This window comes from Ambystoma mexicanum, chromosome 5q, assembly GCF_040938575.1.
Source record: "Ambystoma mexicanum isolate Mex_15411 chromosome 5q, UKY_AmexF1_1, whole genome shotgun sequence".
In the NCBI taxonomy this organism is placed as follows: Eukaryota; Metazoa; Chordata; class Amphibia; order Caudata; family Ambystomatidae; genus Ambystoma; species Ambystoma mexicanum.
This window is the reverse complement of record NC_090933.1, coordinates 675,311,185-675,331,950: the sequence shown is the minus strand read 5'-3', so window position 1 is coordinate 675,331,950 and position 20,766 is coordinate 675,311,185. Positions and strand designations below refer to the sequence as shown.

At 41.8% G+C, this 20,766-nt stretch overlaps 1 protein-coding gene across 1 annotated transcript in view; it reads right to left on the bottom strand.

The window, feature by feature from the left end:
- The window catches only part of ADHFE1 (alcohol dehydrogenase iron containing 1), a 419,108-nt gene that overhangs the window by 282,479 nt on the left and 115,863 nt on the right, over positions 1-20,766 (bottom strand). The window contains exons 3-4 of the mRNA XM_069621130.1: positions 15,172-15,218; positions 7,708-7,761 (exon numbers count right to left, since the gene is read on the bottom strand). Of these exons, the coding sequence (XP_069477231.1) occupies positions 7,708-7,761; positions 15,172-15,218 (101 nt within the window). The remainder of the gene's footprint in view (positions 1-7,707; positions 7,762-15,171; positions 15,219-20,766) is intronic.

Here is a 20,766-nt window from a genome sequence, read left to right as displayed (position 1 = left end):
GGTAAAGAGGATCAACACATTAAAATGTCCCCTAAAAGACACAATACAACAATCCGGAGAGGTATTCAACACGATTTTACAGGTAGGTCAGAATTGTAATAAGTGGTTGTCCAATAAAATATACAAGGTGGTACAAGACATGCTGCAGTTAGAGGAATTAATTTACTTGCTTCCTCTTTACCTGCAGAAAGTAATCTGGCAACTGCATGAGCCCCGACTGGGGGAGGCAATACAGAGTGGGAATGCCCATCAGTGAGTCATGAGTGCTCAGGAAGCCAGTCAGAGGACCTTGTGAGCAGGGGGCTGGGGGAAGAACGCCAAACAACCCAATGGGACAAGGGAGAGACTAGAATCCAATTACTTGGAAGCCAAGCCCCAGTCTCCAAAGTATCCCACGGACTAAAATCAGAACTTCTAGCCTGATCGAAGGAAAGAAACCAAGCCTGCATACCAGGCCCGAAACACTCTGATGTTATGCCTTTGGAAAGCCAGGACAACTGGCAAGGTTCTGACCAGAAGGACCAAAGGAATAACTGATGAGGATCGGCCTCCTTCAAGAAACAGAACACTATGACCGGTGAACCGAAGATTCCAATCAGTGGGAAGATGTAGAACCAGCCCTGGAATATCTCACAAATCTATTCCGGGGTAGTGGGAGGAGGAGTGAAATAGGGGTAGGCGGAGTAAAGAAGAGGGGTGACGTGGGCAGAGGAGGGGGGTAGGAGTATGAAGGAGAGTAGTAGATGAGATGGGGAATAGTGGAATGGGAGTAGTGGTTGCATCAAAGGGTGTTGGTGAGGGGTAGAAGTTAAATTCTGAGGGACAGAGAATTGGTGGGAAGAGTAAGTTGGAGGGAGTAAGAGGGAGTAAGAACAGAATAAAAGAGGCAAGTGGGCCTGATTTAACTAGGCTAAATACCACAGAGCTAGCACAAGACACCATCTAAAATCCCATTAGACCACTAACCTTGGGTTAGAGTAGGAAAAGCTAGGAAGTCTCTGAGGGCCTGCAATTTAGAGGTCATCAGTATTAACATCAGTAGCACTAACCTGTGGTTATAGACACCTGCGCTAAGGAGGATTGTTGTGGGCAGACGAGAGAGAGGGGCAGCTTTAAGCCCACAAAGAAAATAAAAACCCTTGAACTGTCTCAATGACACAAAGTATGTGTGTGCCATCTATGACAGTGCTTGCATGCAAAAACAGGCAATTAAGTTGGCTACTCCCAAATGCAGGCACAGCAAAGCTTTCCACCACAGGAGGGCGGGGAGCCAACACAGGCTCAGTTGATTGGCGAACAGAACAACAATGGTCGAAGAACAGGTGATCCAAAGAATGGGCAACGCAACATGGACATCCAGAGTGGTATTTCCCAGAAGACTGCAACCATTTCAACTGCAGCCACAGCAGTACAGAGGACCCAGATGGGAGGAATGGCTGGAGGAGTTTGTCGACTATGTGAATGCAATTGGGGATGATGATCCAACAACACTCTTGGAGATATTAACAAACATCGCTGGGAAAGAGCTCAAGGGGCTCTTCAAGACGATCCAGCCACAAGAGGGGACAATTTATGGGATGTCCATCACTGCACTCAACAACAAGATACTTACCCAACTGAACAAATATTTCAAAAGATATATGTTCTACAAATGTCAGCAGTTACCTCATGAAACAGTTGATGACTTTGTCATCCGATTACAAAAAGAGGATATCGCACTGCAACTTCGCAAACTTCACTCATGATGAGACAATACACCTGTGAATAATAGAGGGGTGCACCTCACCAATATTTCAAAAGCATATCCTGAAAGAACCCCTCCTACTTGCAGAGATATTGGAGCTGGCACGTGTCTATGAAAGGGTGGGCATCCACGCCACTGAAATAGAAAAGCCAAATGTAAAGTGGGCAGGTAGCTGCTGTACACAAAGACCACCACGCGGCCGCAAGGTCACTACGGTATCGATCGAACAATGAGACGTCCCACACCTCAGCTGAGCGGGGAAGAGAGAATGTGCTACAGGTGCAGGCTGCATTTTCCCATAGCGGACCATGCCTGGCAATAGGGCATCAATGTACCAGATGTGGGAGAAGACATCACCTCGAGCTTTTGTGCAGAGAAGGAATTCCTTTCCCACCAAAAGAGATGATGATCACTCAAAGAAGAATGATTAGAGCAAAAGCAGACGTATACCTGTGGGAGGATAGAAGACCGGAAGATCTGCCGGACAAATACTATAGAGTTTTACCCATGGCCACTGAGAGAACGTTTGTATTGGTGCAGTCCGGGGGAAGTCTACAACCCTATGGAGGTTATCAATCTTGTCATTGAGCATCCGCGACAGAGTGCATGTGTGTGCTCTCAAGGTAGCATTACTGAAATTATTGGGAAAAGCCTTCATGAGTGGGTTTTACAGTGGCATTGCTGGCTTTATACGGCAAAGCAACGTGTGTGTGTGTGTGTGTGTGTGTGTGTGTGTGTCGACAGTTTTATTGGGCAAAGTCAACCAGAGTGGTTACTTACAGTAGCCTCACCTGGATTACTGGCCAAAGTCATTATTAGAGAGTCAATAAGGGATATATTGTGGGCATAATCATCTAGAACATGTTGGAAAATGCTCCTGTGTAGTGTTGAGGACCTGGTATCAATTGGATTTTTTCCATGGGCTAATTCTAAAGAACCAAGTGAAAATTGCCTTGCTTGTTACTCAATTCTTCAGGGGGGGGCTCTTGATCCTATTTTGTGAGTTTGTGCTCCTCCACTATGCTTTTTTGACCATGCTCTTTAGTGGACAATATTTATGCCTCTCCATTAAAAGAAATTATCAGCACCACTTACTGAATCCCGAATAAGTTACTAATCTTGACTTACGTGTTCGGTGAGGCGGACGTTTGCCCACCCTTTCTGCTGGCTAATGGATCTTGATATGGCATCCTCACAAGTAAATTCTGGTCTTGATTCTTTGAGTCCACTTCAAACAGGTCCCCAACAGTTTCCTACCAATAACCATGATTCTCTCATCACAGCAATCATCATCTCCAGACTGGCTAAGCATATGCTTTCTACAGCGGATCACCCCAGTATTTTATTGTCAAGTTGCAATCTGTCTGGAAAAACAGCTCTCGGAACAACTTTCAACCTCAAACCCCACAATCACATCTCCCAACCAATAAAACGACTACTGTGGCACTGCAAATCTTCCCGAATCATTGCTGAGAGCATCTACCTTACCTTGAGAGCCATACACCACAATGGTCTTCAATCTGACATCAAGATTCATCAACCTTGCACGACTTTTTGATTGGCCAATCCTATGTGCTTTGCAGTGACAAGATTTTCATAAACCGCTCCTGGGAGGTCACCTCTTCGCTGTTCAGGCTTCATGATTCTGGAATTCCTTTCATTCAATTCTCCAACACCAAGCATCCTACACCACCGACTCGCCTTTTCCGTCTCTGCCACTGAACTTCTTTTATTCTCCTGCCCTTGTCGTTATTTATTTTATTTATTCATTACATTTGTTATATTACATTTATTACATTTGTTGAGGTATCACGGTGTAGTTACAGACAATGGGTAATACAGTCTTCAATTTAAACAGAATCATTGTAAACAGTACAGTATAGCAAAAAGTGATAATACATTCAATATATATACAGTGATGGTGGCGGTAAAATCAGGGAGAGGCTAGTTCCAGTTAGTATTGGTTGAATAACCATGTTTTTAGTGATTTTTTAAATTGTGGGTAGGATGTCTCGTTCTTGATGTTGGTAGGAAGAGTATTCCAATGACTTGGAGCAAGGACTTTGAAGCTACTGCCCCCAGCTTTCTCTCTTTTGTATCTAGGGATTTCGAGGTGTGCATTGTTATTAGATATGAGGAGTCTGGTATAAGATTTCATTATGATTGTATTGATGAGGTATTTGGGAGCTTTGTTGGCAATACATTTATGTGTGATTCTGAGGGTTTTGAATAGTATCCAAGCTTGGATGGGGAGCCAGTGGTTGTCTCTCCTGATGTTAGAGATGTGTTCAGACTTTTTTTATGCCTAGTGCAGCTCGGAGGGCTTTATTCTGCACGAGTTGGAGTTTAGCTATGTTGGTACTGGAGGTACCAAGGAAGAGGATGTTGCAGTAGTCGAGTTTGGATAGTATTAGTGCTCAGGCTAATGTAATGCAGTTGTCAGGAGTGAGGAATTTGCGACTTAGGGAGATGAGTTTGGATGAGGCTAATTTGTTGACTTGTTTGGACATGGTTAGGGTAGCGTCTAAGTAAACGCCAAGTGTCTTGACTTGTTTGAGCACTGGGATTGTGGTGCCATCAATGATGAAAGATGTGTAGACAGGCTGTAGAGAGTCGATTTTAGAGGATGATCCTAGTAGGAGTAGCTCCATTTTATCATCATTGAGGCATAAGCTATTGTTGGCCATCCAATTTTGGATTAGTGAGTAGATTTGGTTGATGAGCAGTGAGTCTTGCTCATAGTTGCCAGTTAGTGGAATGAGGATCTAGGTGTCATCTGCAAAGTTTGTGTAGATGACACCCAAGGCATCCAGGGCTGTGAAGAGCAGCTTCGTATAAACGTTGTAGAGGGTGGGGGATAGGCATGAGCCTTGCGGGATGCTTACAGGAACTGGTATGGGGTCAGCTGATTCTTTGCCGATGGACACTCTTGAGGTCCTACCTGCTAAGAAGGATTTTATCCAGTCAGTGGCATCCTTTGACATGTTAAAGTTATTGGCTAATGTGGCACAAAGTTTGTCATGGTCGACCAAATCAAAGGCTGCCGAGAGGTCGAGTAGCATTAGTAGGCATAGTTTGCCTGCTTCTATGGAGGCATCCATTTGGATCTTTAAGTCAAGAAGGGCCGTTTCTGTGCTGTGGTTAGGGCGGAATCCCTGTTGGTCCCCCAGTAATTGGTGGTTTTCTAAGTGGTTTTGTAGTTGGGAATATGCTATTTTGTCAATTATTATCAGGAGAAATAGGACCGTTGTAATCGGTCAGTAATAGGTGGGGATTGAAGGATCTAGAGTTGTTTTTTTAAGCAGGGGGGTTGGCCAGGCTTTTTTAATGCTGTTAGGGACAATATTTGTATTGAAAGAGGCATTGACGAATTCAGTGATGATAGGTGATAGGGGATGGGCACAGGTTTTGACTGGGTGGGATGGGAATTGGTCTTCTTTACAATTGGATGCTTTTAGTTTGGCTATTGTGTCTAGCACTTCTTTGTGTGAGACTGGTGAGAAATTAAATGAGGTGTCCGGAAAGGTGTTGGAGGGCTTCGCTAAGATGTTGGGAGGTGTTTTTTCCGCTAAGAGTGTTTTTTGCTGTCAATTTTCTTTTGTAGCAGTGAGATTTTGGAGGCTAGGGCCTCTTTTATTGTAGTACATCAGGCTTTACTAGCATTAGTGTGCTATGACTTGACATGGGTTCTCTAGCTCTCTGAGGATAGAGAAAAGTTCTTTACTGTCAGAGGTCGCGTTGCTGATGCGAAGGTTGTAGGCATTAGCTTTGTGGAGTGTTATGGCTGAATTCTAGTTTTTGTTGGCTTCTTCAAACGCTTTTGCTGATTCTGGGTGTTTGTTTTTCTATGGAGATGCTCGAGAGATCTTTTTATGTGTCTCAGGGAGACTAACTCCTCGTTAAACCAGAAGCAGGAGTGTTTATTTGGTCTCCGAGATTTGGTGGTGAGGGGGACAAGTGCATCAATAGTATGTGCAAGACTTTGTTGGTAGCAGTCTGCTAAGTAATCAGGGTTATGTGTATCTGGAATTATATTGGCTAGTGCTGCACTCAGGATGGGTGAGAGGTTGTCTGCAGAGAGCTTTTTGATATTTCTAGCTGTGAAGGTGTCTAGTATTTTGGGGGTGGTGAGATTTGTAGTGTTGTTTTCCAGTGTGAAGCTGATGACAAAGTGGTCTGACCATTCTACGGAGAGGATGGAATCAATAGTAATATGAGAGTTAAGAGTGAGCATCCATACCTTTGGAGTGGGTGCGTTTGTTGATCAGCTGTGTGAAATTCATGTCTGACATGGCTGTATGAAAGGCTGCTGCGTCAAGATCTAGGGGGTCGTTGTAACTTAGGTTAATGTCACCAAGAATGATGCATTTAGTGTTGGGCTTGATACTAGATGTTAGTAATAGGGGGATGTCTAGACTGGGGTGAGTGTTTTTGTTGGGTGATTTGTACACTACCAGAAAATTGGTGTTGGTTTTAGGGTCGGAGGTGAATTTAACTAATAAGCGTTCGTATCCCTGAATATGTTCCATTTGGCAAGATCTAATTTGTAACGTGGTTCTGGCTATTAGTGCGACTCCGCCTCCTTGGGAATTAGTTCCATTTGTCCTGCAGATGCTAAATCCTGGGGGGATGGCAATGGCTGGGAGTGGGCCTGCGGCAGGATGTAGCCATGTTAGGGTGACTAACAGGATATCAAGTTGTTGATCCACAATGAGGTTGTGGATTTCTGTGGCATGGGCTCCAAGGGAGCGCGCATTACTCTTATTACTCACCTCCCACCAGTCTCCTTTTCTGCCTCCAGCAATTGGTTCCACGCACTTTGAAGTGACTTTTTATGTCTTCCATGAGTATGCAAAACCCAACCAATAAATCATGAAGCAAGGCGCATGCTGCTCTGTTAAGCGACTAGATAAACGGAGGACAGTACACGTGGTCGGCCTGGAACAAGTGAAGCATTTTGAATTCAGGGTGAATATCAGTTTATGAGTACAGCTCCAGAATGTGGTAGACATGAAATGATCTTTGGATCTCCTCAACCATTCTGGAAGTGTCTTTCTTATTTCCATTTCAATCTCCTGGAAATATGGTATTGTACGATCGGACCGAAATAAAAGGTCCGACCATACAATACGACCGAAAAATGCTAAAAAAACAAAAAAAAAGACTGCGGGGGCTGCGGGGGTGTCCCCTGCAACACCCCGCTCACTATACTGAGTGGCATAGTGAGCGGGGTGTTGCGGGGGACACCCCCTCAGCACACCTGCGAGAAAAAAACAAAAGAAAAAAAAGAAAAAAAACGGGGGCTGCAAGTGTGTCCCCCGCAACACCCCGCTCACCGCTCACTATACTTTACAGTATAGTTACATACTACTTTACAGTATAGTGAGCCACACCACTGCAGCCCCGTAATATGTAAGTGTGTTCTCATGAGAAAGGTGCAAACTTTTGGTACTTTGCACCTTTCTCATGGAAACTTTCCGGCCGTGGCAAAATCAGCCACGGTCGGATCACTTAGAATCGGAAATATATCAATGCCTCTTTTCCAAACCAGCACTAGCGGCTACAAGAACTTTCATGATGAATTTATGAATAGTTTGATTAAATTCCATCAGATTTTAATGGACATTTTGGTCACCTGTCTTTTTGGAATTGCATGGTGAACAGTGTTTATAATCCTCCCGTGGTGTGCGGTTTGTAGTCTTTCCAACAAAAGGTGTGGCCACATTACCTTTCTTTCATTGATTATACTTAAATTTTAAAAAACTGTTCCTTTAAAGAATTGTTTTAATGCAGTTCATTTGGCTCGTGTACATATGGCATTGCGATGGTGTATTACAATATATTTTATATTGTTAGTAACATTTCATAGCAGTATTCCATTTGTATTTTTTTTTAGAAATCTTTACAAATAAAAAGGAAAATAAAAATCTTCACATAAATGTAAAAAGGATGAGTCGGTTTACCATGCCCACTTCCTTCGTAACATTTTCGCCATATCGAATGCTTGAAACAGCCATCTAGAAAACAGCATGAAAAATTATATTAAAGCCAGTAAAATTATGATAGGAGTAAAAATACATAACATATATATAAAATTTAGCCAGGCTCTGAACGACTGACAAAGCAGTCACATTTCTGGGCAGCAAGACGAAAGGAAGAACACATGCTCCCTCACCTGAGTGTTCCCGATAGAAGAGATGGTTTTGATATGGGTGAGGCCCAACAAACTCCCACAAACCCTTCGCGTAAAGGTTACAGCATAGGGCCATTTCTCTCCAAGCACCAGCAGGAGAAAGATAATTGTGTACAGTGCCAGGAGGTATGAGAAAGCCCAACACCAGGAATGTAAACTGCTTTCCCAAGGGATGCTCAGTTAAAGGCTTAAAGGAGCCCATTTGACAGAGCCGTAGACAGGGTAGGGTCTGAGCGGGCAAAGCCCACCCACAATCTGTGGGGGCATTTACAGATGTCAAGGTCGCTGCAGTGCGTCCAACTACATCAGCTGCAGGCCCCACTTGTTAGACAATCTTGGCTACGCCTCTGGAGCAGTATGGTCTACTGCAGCCTCAGAAGGCCACAGTCTATTGTTGAGCAAGGCTTTGAGATCTTCAAATCTGGGGGATGAGTCCTTAAACGCCTGAATTTTAGAGCATGGGGGAAGATGGGCAGTGGTTGGGAGTGAGGTTGGAAAGTAGTGGGTACTATTGGAATGTCTGCAGTTGCTGCTTAAATAAAACTCTCACAATGTTGAGTATGCATATGTGGAAGACCAAAGTGGAAGTCGCTTCCACTTAGAACTTCAAAGCAGACTCTCGCAAGAGGTGTTGGAAGAGTGGGCACAGAGCTGAGGCTTCTATGGGGAGAATGGAAAAACCACCAACAAAATGTCCCCAGCATTGATTTGCTGCCAACATTATACATTAGAAGGATATGATCTAGAGGTCAACAAGCCCAGCCATATCACATAGAGCATTGTTACGGACATGTCAGACTGGGGCCTTATAAGATTATTTCTGGTGAATTGATTACAGTGAAACATAATTTAAAGCGACAGTGCACAGATGATGTCCGTACAAAACATTAGCATGCAGTGAAGGGACCACGCTAAACGATTTATAAGTATCTGGATGCACGTGCAATTCTTTTGCCTGGCTGGATATCTTTAGTTTGGCCCTCCCCCAAGGTTAAAGCCATTCGTACAAAAAAGGGTCTAAGAGCCGTACACAATGGTGTGCTAACTTCACAGCGAAAACACATTGTGACGGCATCAAGATTGTCCTCAGGGAAAGGTGATTTCAATGTCACTGTCACTGAATCACTTTCTGTTCAGTTGATTTGTGAAATGATGTTCTTAGGTTTGTTGTTTTGCTTTCCGTTGTAATTTGTCACATTTGTTTCTTTGCATTCTAGGCTCCTCAACATGTGTTTTCCCATCTAAATACTTGGCGGTTCCTCAGGAGGTTCCTATATTGAGTATTTCCTTTATTTTGAGACTTTTATTTATGTCCGTTTGGTTGCATTCTAAAAAGGTCTGTTTAAAGTCACAGAGTTCCTTTCCGAGCATTCTTTAGCAACGTTGTCACTTGCCTCAATTTTTAAAATAAATCAAACTTGAATTCGGGACTTGTATTTGTGTCCGTTTTTGTTTAAGCTGTAGAAGGTCTGTTGAAAGTCACAGAGTTCCTTTTTAAGCTTTCATTTGCAACGTTTTCAAAAGGGAGGGCATTGTGTTATCAATTGCCTCCATTTTTAGTTTTTGTTGTCCTGTGGTTCAAAGTTGAGAGCGTTTTTGCACATCTATTTTCTGAAAAAGAGATCCAAACACTTGCTTTAGTGATTCCTGATTCTTTACGACATACTTAAATTTGTTTAGGAGATATACTTTTGTCAAATTCTCATTTTGAAACATTTATTTCAGTTATAGACAGCATGTGAAATGTAGAATAAAAGACGGTTAATCATGTGACAATGCCCCATTTTGGTGTTACATTGAGTTTTATGCAGAATTAGTGATTAATGGTAGCTTGTGTTATAAATCATTCAATGTAAGTCACAATATTCAGTTTGAAACGTTCTTTACCAACTTTGGCGGTTACCTTTGCGAGAGAGGCATTCACTCATTAATGTTGCCTCTGAGTTAGTTGCTGTTAGCAATGATTTTTACATTTAGAAACATAGATTTTTAGCATTTATGATGCATGTGCTCTTTATGGCAATGAGCTGTTTAGCTTTTCATGTCTGAGTAAATCGAATCTCGTATTTACCTTAAGATTGATTATTCTTCCATGTGTCCTTATCCTCGTGCTGTTCACCAGTCCGTAATGGCCTTTCCATTCCGATTCTGTTGTTCGATCATGTGATTATCCCATCATATCACGTGGTGATGTGATGGGTTGCTGCACGTTCGTCTTATTTCAATTTCTTCTGTTTTTTTGGCGCCATCTTGGTTTGGGAAACGTATCCTTTGGGTAGACGGGTGACCTGTTGCTAAATGGTTGCCGATTTTAAATGCTTTCTATTTATAATTTGGTCAGAATTAAACAGTATAATCACAGTTCCTAATGGTCTTGTTTTTTAAATGAGTAACGGCGATATAGTATGGCCTTATATTTACACTTTGTCGTTTTGTGTTTTACAGTTGCCCCGTTGTGTGGATATATATCACATTGTATTGTATGTGTGAATACACATTTATTTCACGTGTGGCAGCATCGTGTTAATATCAAGGTTGGATTATTTCCCAGAGTTGGATAGTTAATTAGAACTCATAATAATGTCTTCTCTTGCAGACAGATCTTTATGGATTTTTTTGTGTGCAAAGGAAAGCATTTTCCTGCTTTTCATATTTTAGAGATTGCCCAATGTTTGATTTTTTTCGTTTGGATTACAGGAAATGGTACATCTCCTGATCTTTATTGAGTCTGGTGTGGTATGGCAAATCCAAAATGCTTCTCTTTTTCTTAGAATCTTTTCTATATTTCCTCCTCTGGGTGGGAGTTTTATTTTGTCAATTCCAAAAAATGTAAGATTGCCAATGGCTTTCTGTTATTGGTTTGTCTGATAGTGGTGAGCCAATGGTGTTTGTGATTCTTGGTTGCGAATGGATCTAATATCACCAATCCTTGTTTTCAGATTCCGTATAGTGCTGCCAATATAATATTTTAAGCAGATGCATTGGATTTCATATACTATGTATTTGCTGTTGCAATTAATGAATTGTTGATTTTTTTTTTAACTTGTCCATTAGGTAATGGAATAGTGGTTCTAGCGTTGTCTGAATATCTGCATAGGCTGCAGGTCCCGCATTTGTAGTTTCCTTTAGTTGGTGATTTGAGTCACATTCTCTGTGTTAAAATATTAGTTTTCTGCTTGTAAACAAAATGTGATGGACAAAGTAAATTCTTGAAATTTCAAGCTCTGCGAAATGTTAGACTTGGTTGTGAGTCTAACAGTTGTTCTAGGACATTATCTATTTTCAGAATATTCCAATTCTTTTTGAGAGTATTGGTAAGTATCCTGTTGTTACTGTTGTATGTTGTGATGAATCTTGTTTTTTCAGATATTCTTGTGTTTTTTATTTCATTCATTCATCAGAGCACGCATGGACCCATCCGTTCTTCAGTTCAGCCAACCAAGTCACGTATTGGGGCAGGTACATTGATGATATCATCATGGTTTGGAATGGAACAGAAAATCAACTTAATGAATACCATCAATATCTCAATACCAACAACTATAATTTGAAACTAACCATCCAATATAGCAAATGCAACAACAACTTTCTAGATCTCAATCTGTTTATAGAAGGTAATAAAATCCATACCACACTCTTCAACAAAGAAACAGCCGTCAACAGTACATTACATGCTACCAGCAACCATCCTCACCACATTACAAGAAATATACCATATGGAGAACTTCTGAGGAGCAAACGCAACTGTACAAAAACACAAGATGTTGAAATCAATGCAAATTAATGCATCAACAAATTTAAAAAGCAAGACTATAACCATAAACTTTTACAAAAAATTATCTTAAGACCAAACAAAGAACAAGAACAGACCTTTTGATGACTAAAACCAAAAACACAACCATATCTGAAAAAAACAAGATTCATCACAACATATAACAGTAACAACAGGATACTTACCAATATTCTCAAAAAGAATTGGAATATACTGAAAACAAATAATGACCTAGAACAACCGTTAGACTCACAACCATGTCTAACATTTGACAGAGCTCGAAATTTCAAGAATTTACTTTGTCCATCACATTTTGTTTACAAGCAGAAAACTAATATTTCAACACAGAGAATGTGGCTCAATCCACCAACTACAGGAAACTACAAATGTGGGACCTGCAGCCTATGCAAATATTCTGACAACGCTAGAACCACTATTACATTGGGACAAGTTAAAAAAAAATCAACAATTCATTAATTGCAACAGCAACTACATAGTACATGCAATCAAATGCATCTGCTTAAAATATCATATTGGCACCACTATACGGCATCTGAAAACAAGGATTGGTGAACATATTAGATCCATTCACAACCAAGAATCACAAAAACCATTGGCTCACCACTATCAGACAAACCACCAACAGAAAGACATTGGCAATCTTACATTTTTTGGAATTGACAGAATAAAACTCCCACCCAGAGGAGGAAATATAGAAAAAATTCTAAGAAAAAGAAGCATTTTGGATTTGCCATATGGATACATGTCACAACGGACTCAATAAATATCAGGAGATGTACCATTTCCTGTAATCCAAACGAAAAAAACTCCAACATTGGGCAATGTCTAAAATATGAAAAGCAGGAATACGCTTTCCTTTACAGACAAAAAAAATCCATAAAGATCTGTCTGGAAGAGAAGACATTATTATGAGTTCTAATTAATTATTCAACTCTGGGAAAGAATCCAACCTTCATATTAACACAATGCTGCCACACGTGAAATAAATGTATATTCACACAATGCAATGTGATATATATCCACACAAAGGAGCAACTGTAAAACACAAAACGACAACAAAATGTAAATATAAGGCCGTACTATATCGCCATTACTCAGTTAAAAAACAAGACAATTAGGAACCGTGAATATACTGTTTAATTCTGACCAAATTATAAATAGAAAGTATTTTAAATCACCAATCATTTAGCAACAGGTCACCTGTCTACCCAAAGGATATGTTTCCCAAACCAAGATGGCACCAAAAAACAGAAGAAATTGAAAAAAGACGAACATTCAGCAACACAAGCAGCGCAATACGTCACCACGTGATATAATGGGATAATCACATGATCGAACAACAGAATCTGAATGGAAAGACCACTACGGACCGGCGAACAGTGCAAGGACAAGGAGACATGGAAGAATAATCAATCTTAAGGTAATTACGAGATTTGCTTTACTCGGACATGAGAAGCTAAACAGCTATTTGCCATAATGAGCACACTCATCATAAATGCTACAAATCTATGTTTCTAAATTTAATAATCATTGCCAACAGCAAGAAACTCAGAGGCAACCTTAATGAGCGAATGCCTCTCTCTCAAAGGTAGCCGCCAAAGTTGGGAAAGAACGTTTCATACTGAATATTGTGACTTACATCAAATCATCTGAAACACAAGGTACCATTAATCACTAATTCTGCATAAAACTCCATGTAACACCAAAATGGGGCATTGTCACATGATTAACCATCTTTTATTCTACATTTCACATGTTGTCTACAACTGAAACAAATTTTTCAAAATGAGATTTTGACAAAAGTATATCTCCTAAACACATTTTTTGTGTGTTGTAAAGAATCAGTAATCACTTAAGTGTTTGGATCTCTTTTCCAGAAAAAAGATTTGCAAAAACGCTCTCCACTTTGAACCACAGGACAACAAAAACAAAAAAATTGATGCAATTCATAACACACCGCTTTCCCCTTTAAAAACGTTGCAAATGAAAGCTTAAAAAGGAACTCTGTGACTTTCAACAGACCTTCTACAGCTTAAACAAAAACGGACACACATACAAGTCCCGAAGTCAAGTGTTGATTTATTTGAAAAATTGAGGCAAGTGACAACGTTGCTAAAGAATGCTCAGAAAGGAACTCTGACTTTAAACAGACCTTTTAGAATGCAAGAAAACGGACATAAATACAAGTCTCAAAATAAAGCAAATACTCAATGTAGGAACCTCCTGAGGAACCGCCAAATATTTAGATGGGGAAACACGTGCTGAGGAGCCTAGAGTGCAAAGAAACAAATAAATGTGACAAATTACAACGAAAAGCAAAACAACCAACAACAAACTTAAGAACATCATTTCACAAACCAACTGAACAGAAAGTGATTCAGTGACTGTTTTGCGAATGAAGGACATGGTACTAAACTAAGAGACAAATATCTATCACCATATTCAAAACGGAAAGAAAATCTGACAGACCACAATGGAAAGGACAACAATCCATTTAATGTGATCAACTCTTAATGTATAAATAAAGGCGCTACTTCAAACAATACAGTATTCTTTCCTTTTTTTTTCTGTATTTCGATTCCGGTTATGTGCAAGTCAAGTTGACGTTGTTTATTGGGATGCTATTTGATAACATTTCATTTCATTATTGAGTTTTGCAAAACATAGCATGCATCATTGTGTTTGCTTCAGTGTGCTGTGAACAAGTAAGACGTTTTTATAACACCAGCAGCGTGTTTACAACTCCAATTAAGTCATCAACTCTCAGAAGACGGCTTTGAAAAAACCAGACACTTTGAATGGAAAGTCTGATGGTAAGGTTTGATTTAGGCCAGCTTAAAGAGTTTCCATGAGGAGATTTGGGCGAGGAGAAGAAGGAATGGGTGCGAATGGCCATAGGGATTGGCAGGGGTAGTCAATGGGTGGGATCATAACCAAACAACACTTACAGATTGTGGGTCCCTCCTCACATTCCATTCCTCTGTGTCGCACCTCATATGCCATTCCTCCAGTTGTACTCTATTGCATAATAGCCCAAACTAAAAAAAGGACAGGGCCCAGAGGAGCATTTCAAGGGAAGGTCCTTGGGATTGTGTTACTTTGGCAACACAGCCAAACAGAGGATACTATAAAAGGGGATGGCCTTAATATCGATACACACAGAGGGCAGCCATCCCTTCATAGACTATATCATGAAGGACAGAATGGGAGCAATATATGTTCCCGCTAGCCAGCTTGACTTGTACGTAGGATATTTCTTGATCACTGTGATGTTCGATTTCTTGGGCTTTTTGCAGATGGATGTGCAATGGCTGGACAGTAAGTGAAGCGGTTTAGTGATTGCGATGAAGTGATGGGTCCTTGCTGCCCAAAGGTCACCCATCTCCCTAGCCTGAGGGGATACTGACATGGAATAAAACAAAGCATGAAGAGGTAATCTACCTCAAAGGCATAGTCGGTTGTCTTCCCAGGAACATGTCCGGCAGGACCTATAAGAAGAGATGAAATGGACATGAGGATAAGCATCAATTAAACAGATGTGCGCTGGTATAACGAGTGATCATTGTGTTGTGGCAAAATGTTTGCAAAATGAAGCCTTGATCCTGGACAACACACATAAATGCATGAGCACACACATGATAATCAGGAAAAGCTACTTACCATTGTAACCCTGGTAACCTTAGTACATAATGAAATAATAATGTTTGGGAATGCTGCTACATGGTGGATAGGAACATAAAGGGTCTTCACAGCTTCAGAAAATTCTGAGTCTATGAACCTCATGTGTGTCCCTTTCAACAGGAAAAACATGTACATTTCAGTTATTTTTTAGCACTGACATTGGTGAATATAAGAAAAACGAATGGAGTATTCCCGAGGGTCTAGATAGAGTCCAGGTGACTGCTGCAGACATCAAGCTCAAAGCCTTTTCACCCAAATAAGAAGCAAATGGTCTACAGGGACACCGCTTTGTCAGTCATATTGTGGGGGTGTTGGGGTGCTGCTGAGATTTTCCCAACAAGCAAAGAGGCGTACAAGACTGAAAGAGATATAGATGGAAGAGTCAGAAATGGGCACTTTATTACATACTTTTACTTAGCACCCGTGGGCGAGAGGGCCAGGAACACAGGTTTGCACAGACGGTATGAGAGTGCATTCGATCCCTCCCTGGCACCCTACCACACCACACCCCCAGCTGCCATTGCGTATTTGACCGCTGCAGTCGCCAGGTCCTATCACGAGATGGCTTGCCAAACCCCTGCTCAGTGGAGAGTTCTGCCATCCTAGGAGCTGATCTAACAATATCTGCCCCCTGGGAGGGCTAGAACAATGGTCTCTCTGTCTGTACCCAGAGATAAAATCTGCCTTTGCTACAAACTAGGAAAAACAGGCCTCAGGGGATCCTTCTTGAATTGCATTCCATAACAATCATTTCCATCTTGCCAGATATAGCAGCAGTTTTAGTCCATGTATACCTAATGCATATAGGCGAGGAGCAGAAAACAAGACATCAAACAAAGTATTTCTCTTTCGAATATTTCAATTTGGATTGAGGTCACTTCACTTGACGTGCTCGCGCCGTGCACCATCCCTTCCCCTATGGAAATACAATGAACAGCCTCAGAGCATCTTGATCCTCAGACCTAACACCCAAGGTTTCTGTTCTTAACAACCTCCTCACCTGGGACGCAAACCAGGTCCACCCGTGGATTACAATTCTCCCAACTGCTGATACCAACAGCTCAAAACAACACTGTGCTTTAGCCAGTAGATTGGCTAATACGCATGCAACTAATGAAAGGTTGCTTCAAAGACAATTCAAAGCATCTCAGTGTACACTGTCTATGAGGCCAAAAAAAATACAATAGAATAGAAAAACAAGGACAAGGCACAAATGAGTGACGCAGGTAAAAACAATGCATTGGCATTTAATAAAGCCTTATTCCATGACTATGCAAAAAGCAACATTTGCTAAGTAAATCAAACCATCAGACCTCGTCTGTCTCTTCCAGCATCAGCCCTTATCTAAGGGATCAAGGGGGATTTATAAAAGGTATGTCTAGAACTGTGGGAACCCCCCTTCTTAACTAGCCTCATTAGGTTTCTTCGGCACAAGGGCCTCTGCATATGGACCCACAACCCACTGGCTTCTTCGACCCCCAGCGTATCTGAAAACAAGGTCCGGGAAGATGTCAATAATCCTCTCTGGCCCGGTGTGGAAACAGCTCTGAGCGTCCACCCAAACAATCCTCAAGGCGATGCCCAAACAAACTGCGCCTGGTGTCTAGGACGTTGGGAACTCGACCAAGGGCAAAGCATCCGTTTTGGCTGTGCAATCTAGCTGCTACAGAAGCTGCACTAGGCCCGTTGCTCTGGCTCACTACACAAAAGCCAAACTCCATGATAACATATGATAGATTATAATACTTCTTGTTGCACAGTAAACATAATTATATATAGGCGATATGCACGTATATATATGGTGCAGGCTGAATCTATAAAGCGCCTCACTGTCACCTTCTAGCAGCTATGTGGTTAAATGATTGGACAAATGCTAGCTCAGAAACCCATCCCTCAGGGTTGTGTCTTATCCCATCAGAAACCATCTGCATTATATATGTACACATATATGCTATATAGATGCTGCTTACTGCTATACGTCTACGGCTTTATTATGAAGCTTATTAAAGCTCCTTGATGCTTTAGGGCACTTCTAGGTGCTGTAGGGTGCTGTAAAACACCAGAAATGATTAGCTTACCCTTTCAGGTTGCAGAGTTCGGTATAGGCCTGTTTAGGCCCCTTAAGCTGCTCTATTATGAGTGGAAATGAGGCACGAATCCAGGGATTTCCTACCCCTCTTAACCCTTAGAGGGTAGACTAGGCAAAATATCACACCAGTCCCCTCTCCTGTGCAGCTCCCACACTTCCCGCAATATGTCCCCACCCTCCTGTTGCGAGGGAAGTGCCTGTCCTCTAAAGGATTAAGAGGCAAGGCTGTAAGGAGAGGAAGAGGAGGAGTCTCAGGGAGGAAGAGGCGGTAGTATTAATAAAGTAAGAGGTGAATGAACCAAGACAGTGTCCCGAGCCCTCTGTCCTTGGCTCATAGGTTAGAAGCCCAACAACTGGCGAGGCGACAAGGATAAAACAAACAAACGGTCATCCTGTCCGGCGTGCCCGAGCAGCCGTCTTGTTGCGAGCCCCAAGGAGGCTCGCTCCGGCAAGATCCTGGCGTCCTTTGAGGCTATCCGTCCGTCCTTGTTGCCAGAGAAGCCGGCGTCCTGCAGGGGGCAGTCCGCCCATCCTTACCTGTGCTGCTCTCTCCCACTCCTGCGTTTCACCCCTTCCACTCCCGGAACGCTAAGGAAACAGAAAAGGGCCAATGTTCCTTTTCGGTTTCCTGGTGGCCACCTTTTTTTGTAGTTTTTGTATGGACGATCGGCATGCACGAAGCTGCTTTCTCATTCAAAATGCCAAAAATGTACATTAAACACTCCAGATGTATGTCAGGTGTGCTAATATGCTTGACTATCTGAGTATGGGACAGGCCTTGGTGGTAACAGCCCTAGCCCTCGCTTGGATCGTGCCTACAATGGCCCGGGCTGGCAGACCGTTACCACCGAGGACCGTCCCAGACCTTGGTTGTTAACGCTATAATAGAGCAAAACTTACTTTGACTGATGTACTTTCACGTATAATAAACAGACGCCTGGAATCTCTGTGCAGTCTGAAATATCTGTACCAAAGAACCGGTAAACACAGTTCTTATTACAGACCATTTGTGACATCATTATTCATCTGACATAAATGCCATGAACACCTTGACTGCAATAACTCAGTACAGTTGTGAGGCTTTGTCAAAATGCCTGCTGCTTGAGCAAGTACAGAGCTGCTGAATTTTAGCGGTCACTGCAGCACTTAATTCGGGACAAACATTTCGGATTCCTTTATTCTAAAATGGCTTTCTGTCAGGGGAGTTGCTAGGTCTGGAAAAGACCCGGGGCTACGCTGATGTCAGAACTGTTGGGACTGGGGGCTAGCTAGTCTTTTGGCTGTAGCTCCTGAGATTCTATCCGGGGCTACAACCAAAAGATCAGGGGCTATAGCCCCCTTAGCCCCCCCTAGCAACGCCCCTGCTTTCTGTGACACTTTACAGCCATTAATTGATAAGGAAATGATTATAGTAGTATGCATATGTTGTGCACTGCTGGAACTCAACACAGGAGAGCAAGAATCAATCTGCATGTTATCATTTATTGTAAACCACAAAGGTTTTTAGATGCATTTTATAACCTGGTTATACTATTATTTGTAACAAATACTGCAGATGAGAGCTTGTGCTTATTTTATTCAAACAGGTTCTTCGTTGATTATATGTACCAACAAATGTATTTATTTATTTTAGTTCTTATAATGTGCCACACGCCCAAGGCATCAGCGCGCAATAAAAAAAACAGAACAAACACATGGTACCAATAATAACATAGGAAAAAAGCAAAGAGGTCCATGCCCCACAGACAGCAATACTATAGAGCGAAAACTATCTTCAAGGAAGATGAGACTCTTGACAAGTCATCAAAGGTGGATAGAAAGGATGGCAGATTACTTGTACCACAACCCTCCAGTATGTAATCCATGCCATTCTAAGTGCACCACTCGTCTATCTTAACCCTTCAAAAGATGCTAAGGTCTGACATTCTTATGACACCTGGCCCAATCTTTTGACGCAACTATGCCAGCACCTTATTCCTCAGGGCACCCCTGGATTCATGTCCCATTGAGGTCTCCACATTGGTAATGACAACATTTCTATGGTCCATAACACTCTTATTCAGAAAGTCATCAGCAATGGGTGGCATAAACATTGTGCCAATTCACAGGTTTCTGGGGAGACAATATTTAGGGGTAATTATATTCTGTTGAAGATGTAGTACAGGGACTTGGGCCAGCTATCCTTGTTCAATCCGCAAGGTTAGCAGTGGTGGTTGAACACGCCTTCCAACTGTGATGGAAATATCAGGGGCCGGTGCTTGCCAGATGGGTAGTGGTTTACGTTGATTCACACGTTTTGTATCCAAGAGCTGTTTCAGGTTCTCCAGCTCAGCGGTTGTCTGACAAGAGTTATCTCTAGTGGTTATACTCTTCCCATCCACTGAGAGTTGATTTTTTTCACAAGAGGGCCATGCAGCTCAGATTGCATTGGGATCATTAGGAATTCTGATTAATATCAGTTTGGGATGTTTGATCTTTCTTATGTATGGACTGATCCCATTGGCAGGATCCGTTTAATTTCATTGGCTGGAATTGCACTGCCAGTTCGTCCATTAGGTCTATCCAGAAACATAAATCTGTAAAATCTTTGCATAAATTAAGTTCTCAGATTATCCTATACTTAATTGACAACCATTGTGGAGATTTACTCAGATAAAATTGGCCCATTTGTTCTTCTCTTCCGTCCAGTAATTCAGGAGAAGATTGTAAGCAGGATTCCACAATAACCATCTCTGTATTTTCCAGCATTAATTGATCAGGGACTAATTCGTCTTTAGACATACCAGAAGCAATCACAGATGGCGTCATAACAGTATACACGCATTTCGTCGACCACTTTCATCGGCAACATTTGTTTTTAAAAATTGTTTGTAGGGGGGGGTGTTTGTGCGGGTTGGGGAATGATTATTTAAGTAAGAGGGAGGGTTTGGGGGGGCGCAGGCCTCCCATAAATACATTTTTAAAAAAATGTTGGCGATGAAAGGGTCGGCGATGAAAAGTCCCACGATGAAAAAGTGGTCGACGAAATAATGTAGAACCGCCATAACATCGGAACCTTGAGCAAAACTTTCAGTAGAATCCTTCTTAATGGGACACCTCTCACTTCGATATCAGTGGTCAACTCAATGGGTGATTTTCCAATACCTGGTGAATTGGCCCGCAAACCGCCACAGTCATTCTCATCGACAGAGAGACATGATCTCATTTCCTGCAGTCTTTGCTTCCTCCTGGCACTCAGTGCCATAACTTCCATTAAGCAGCTGCTC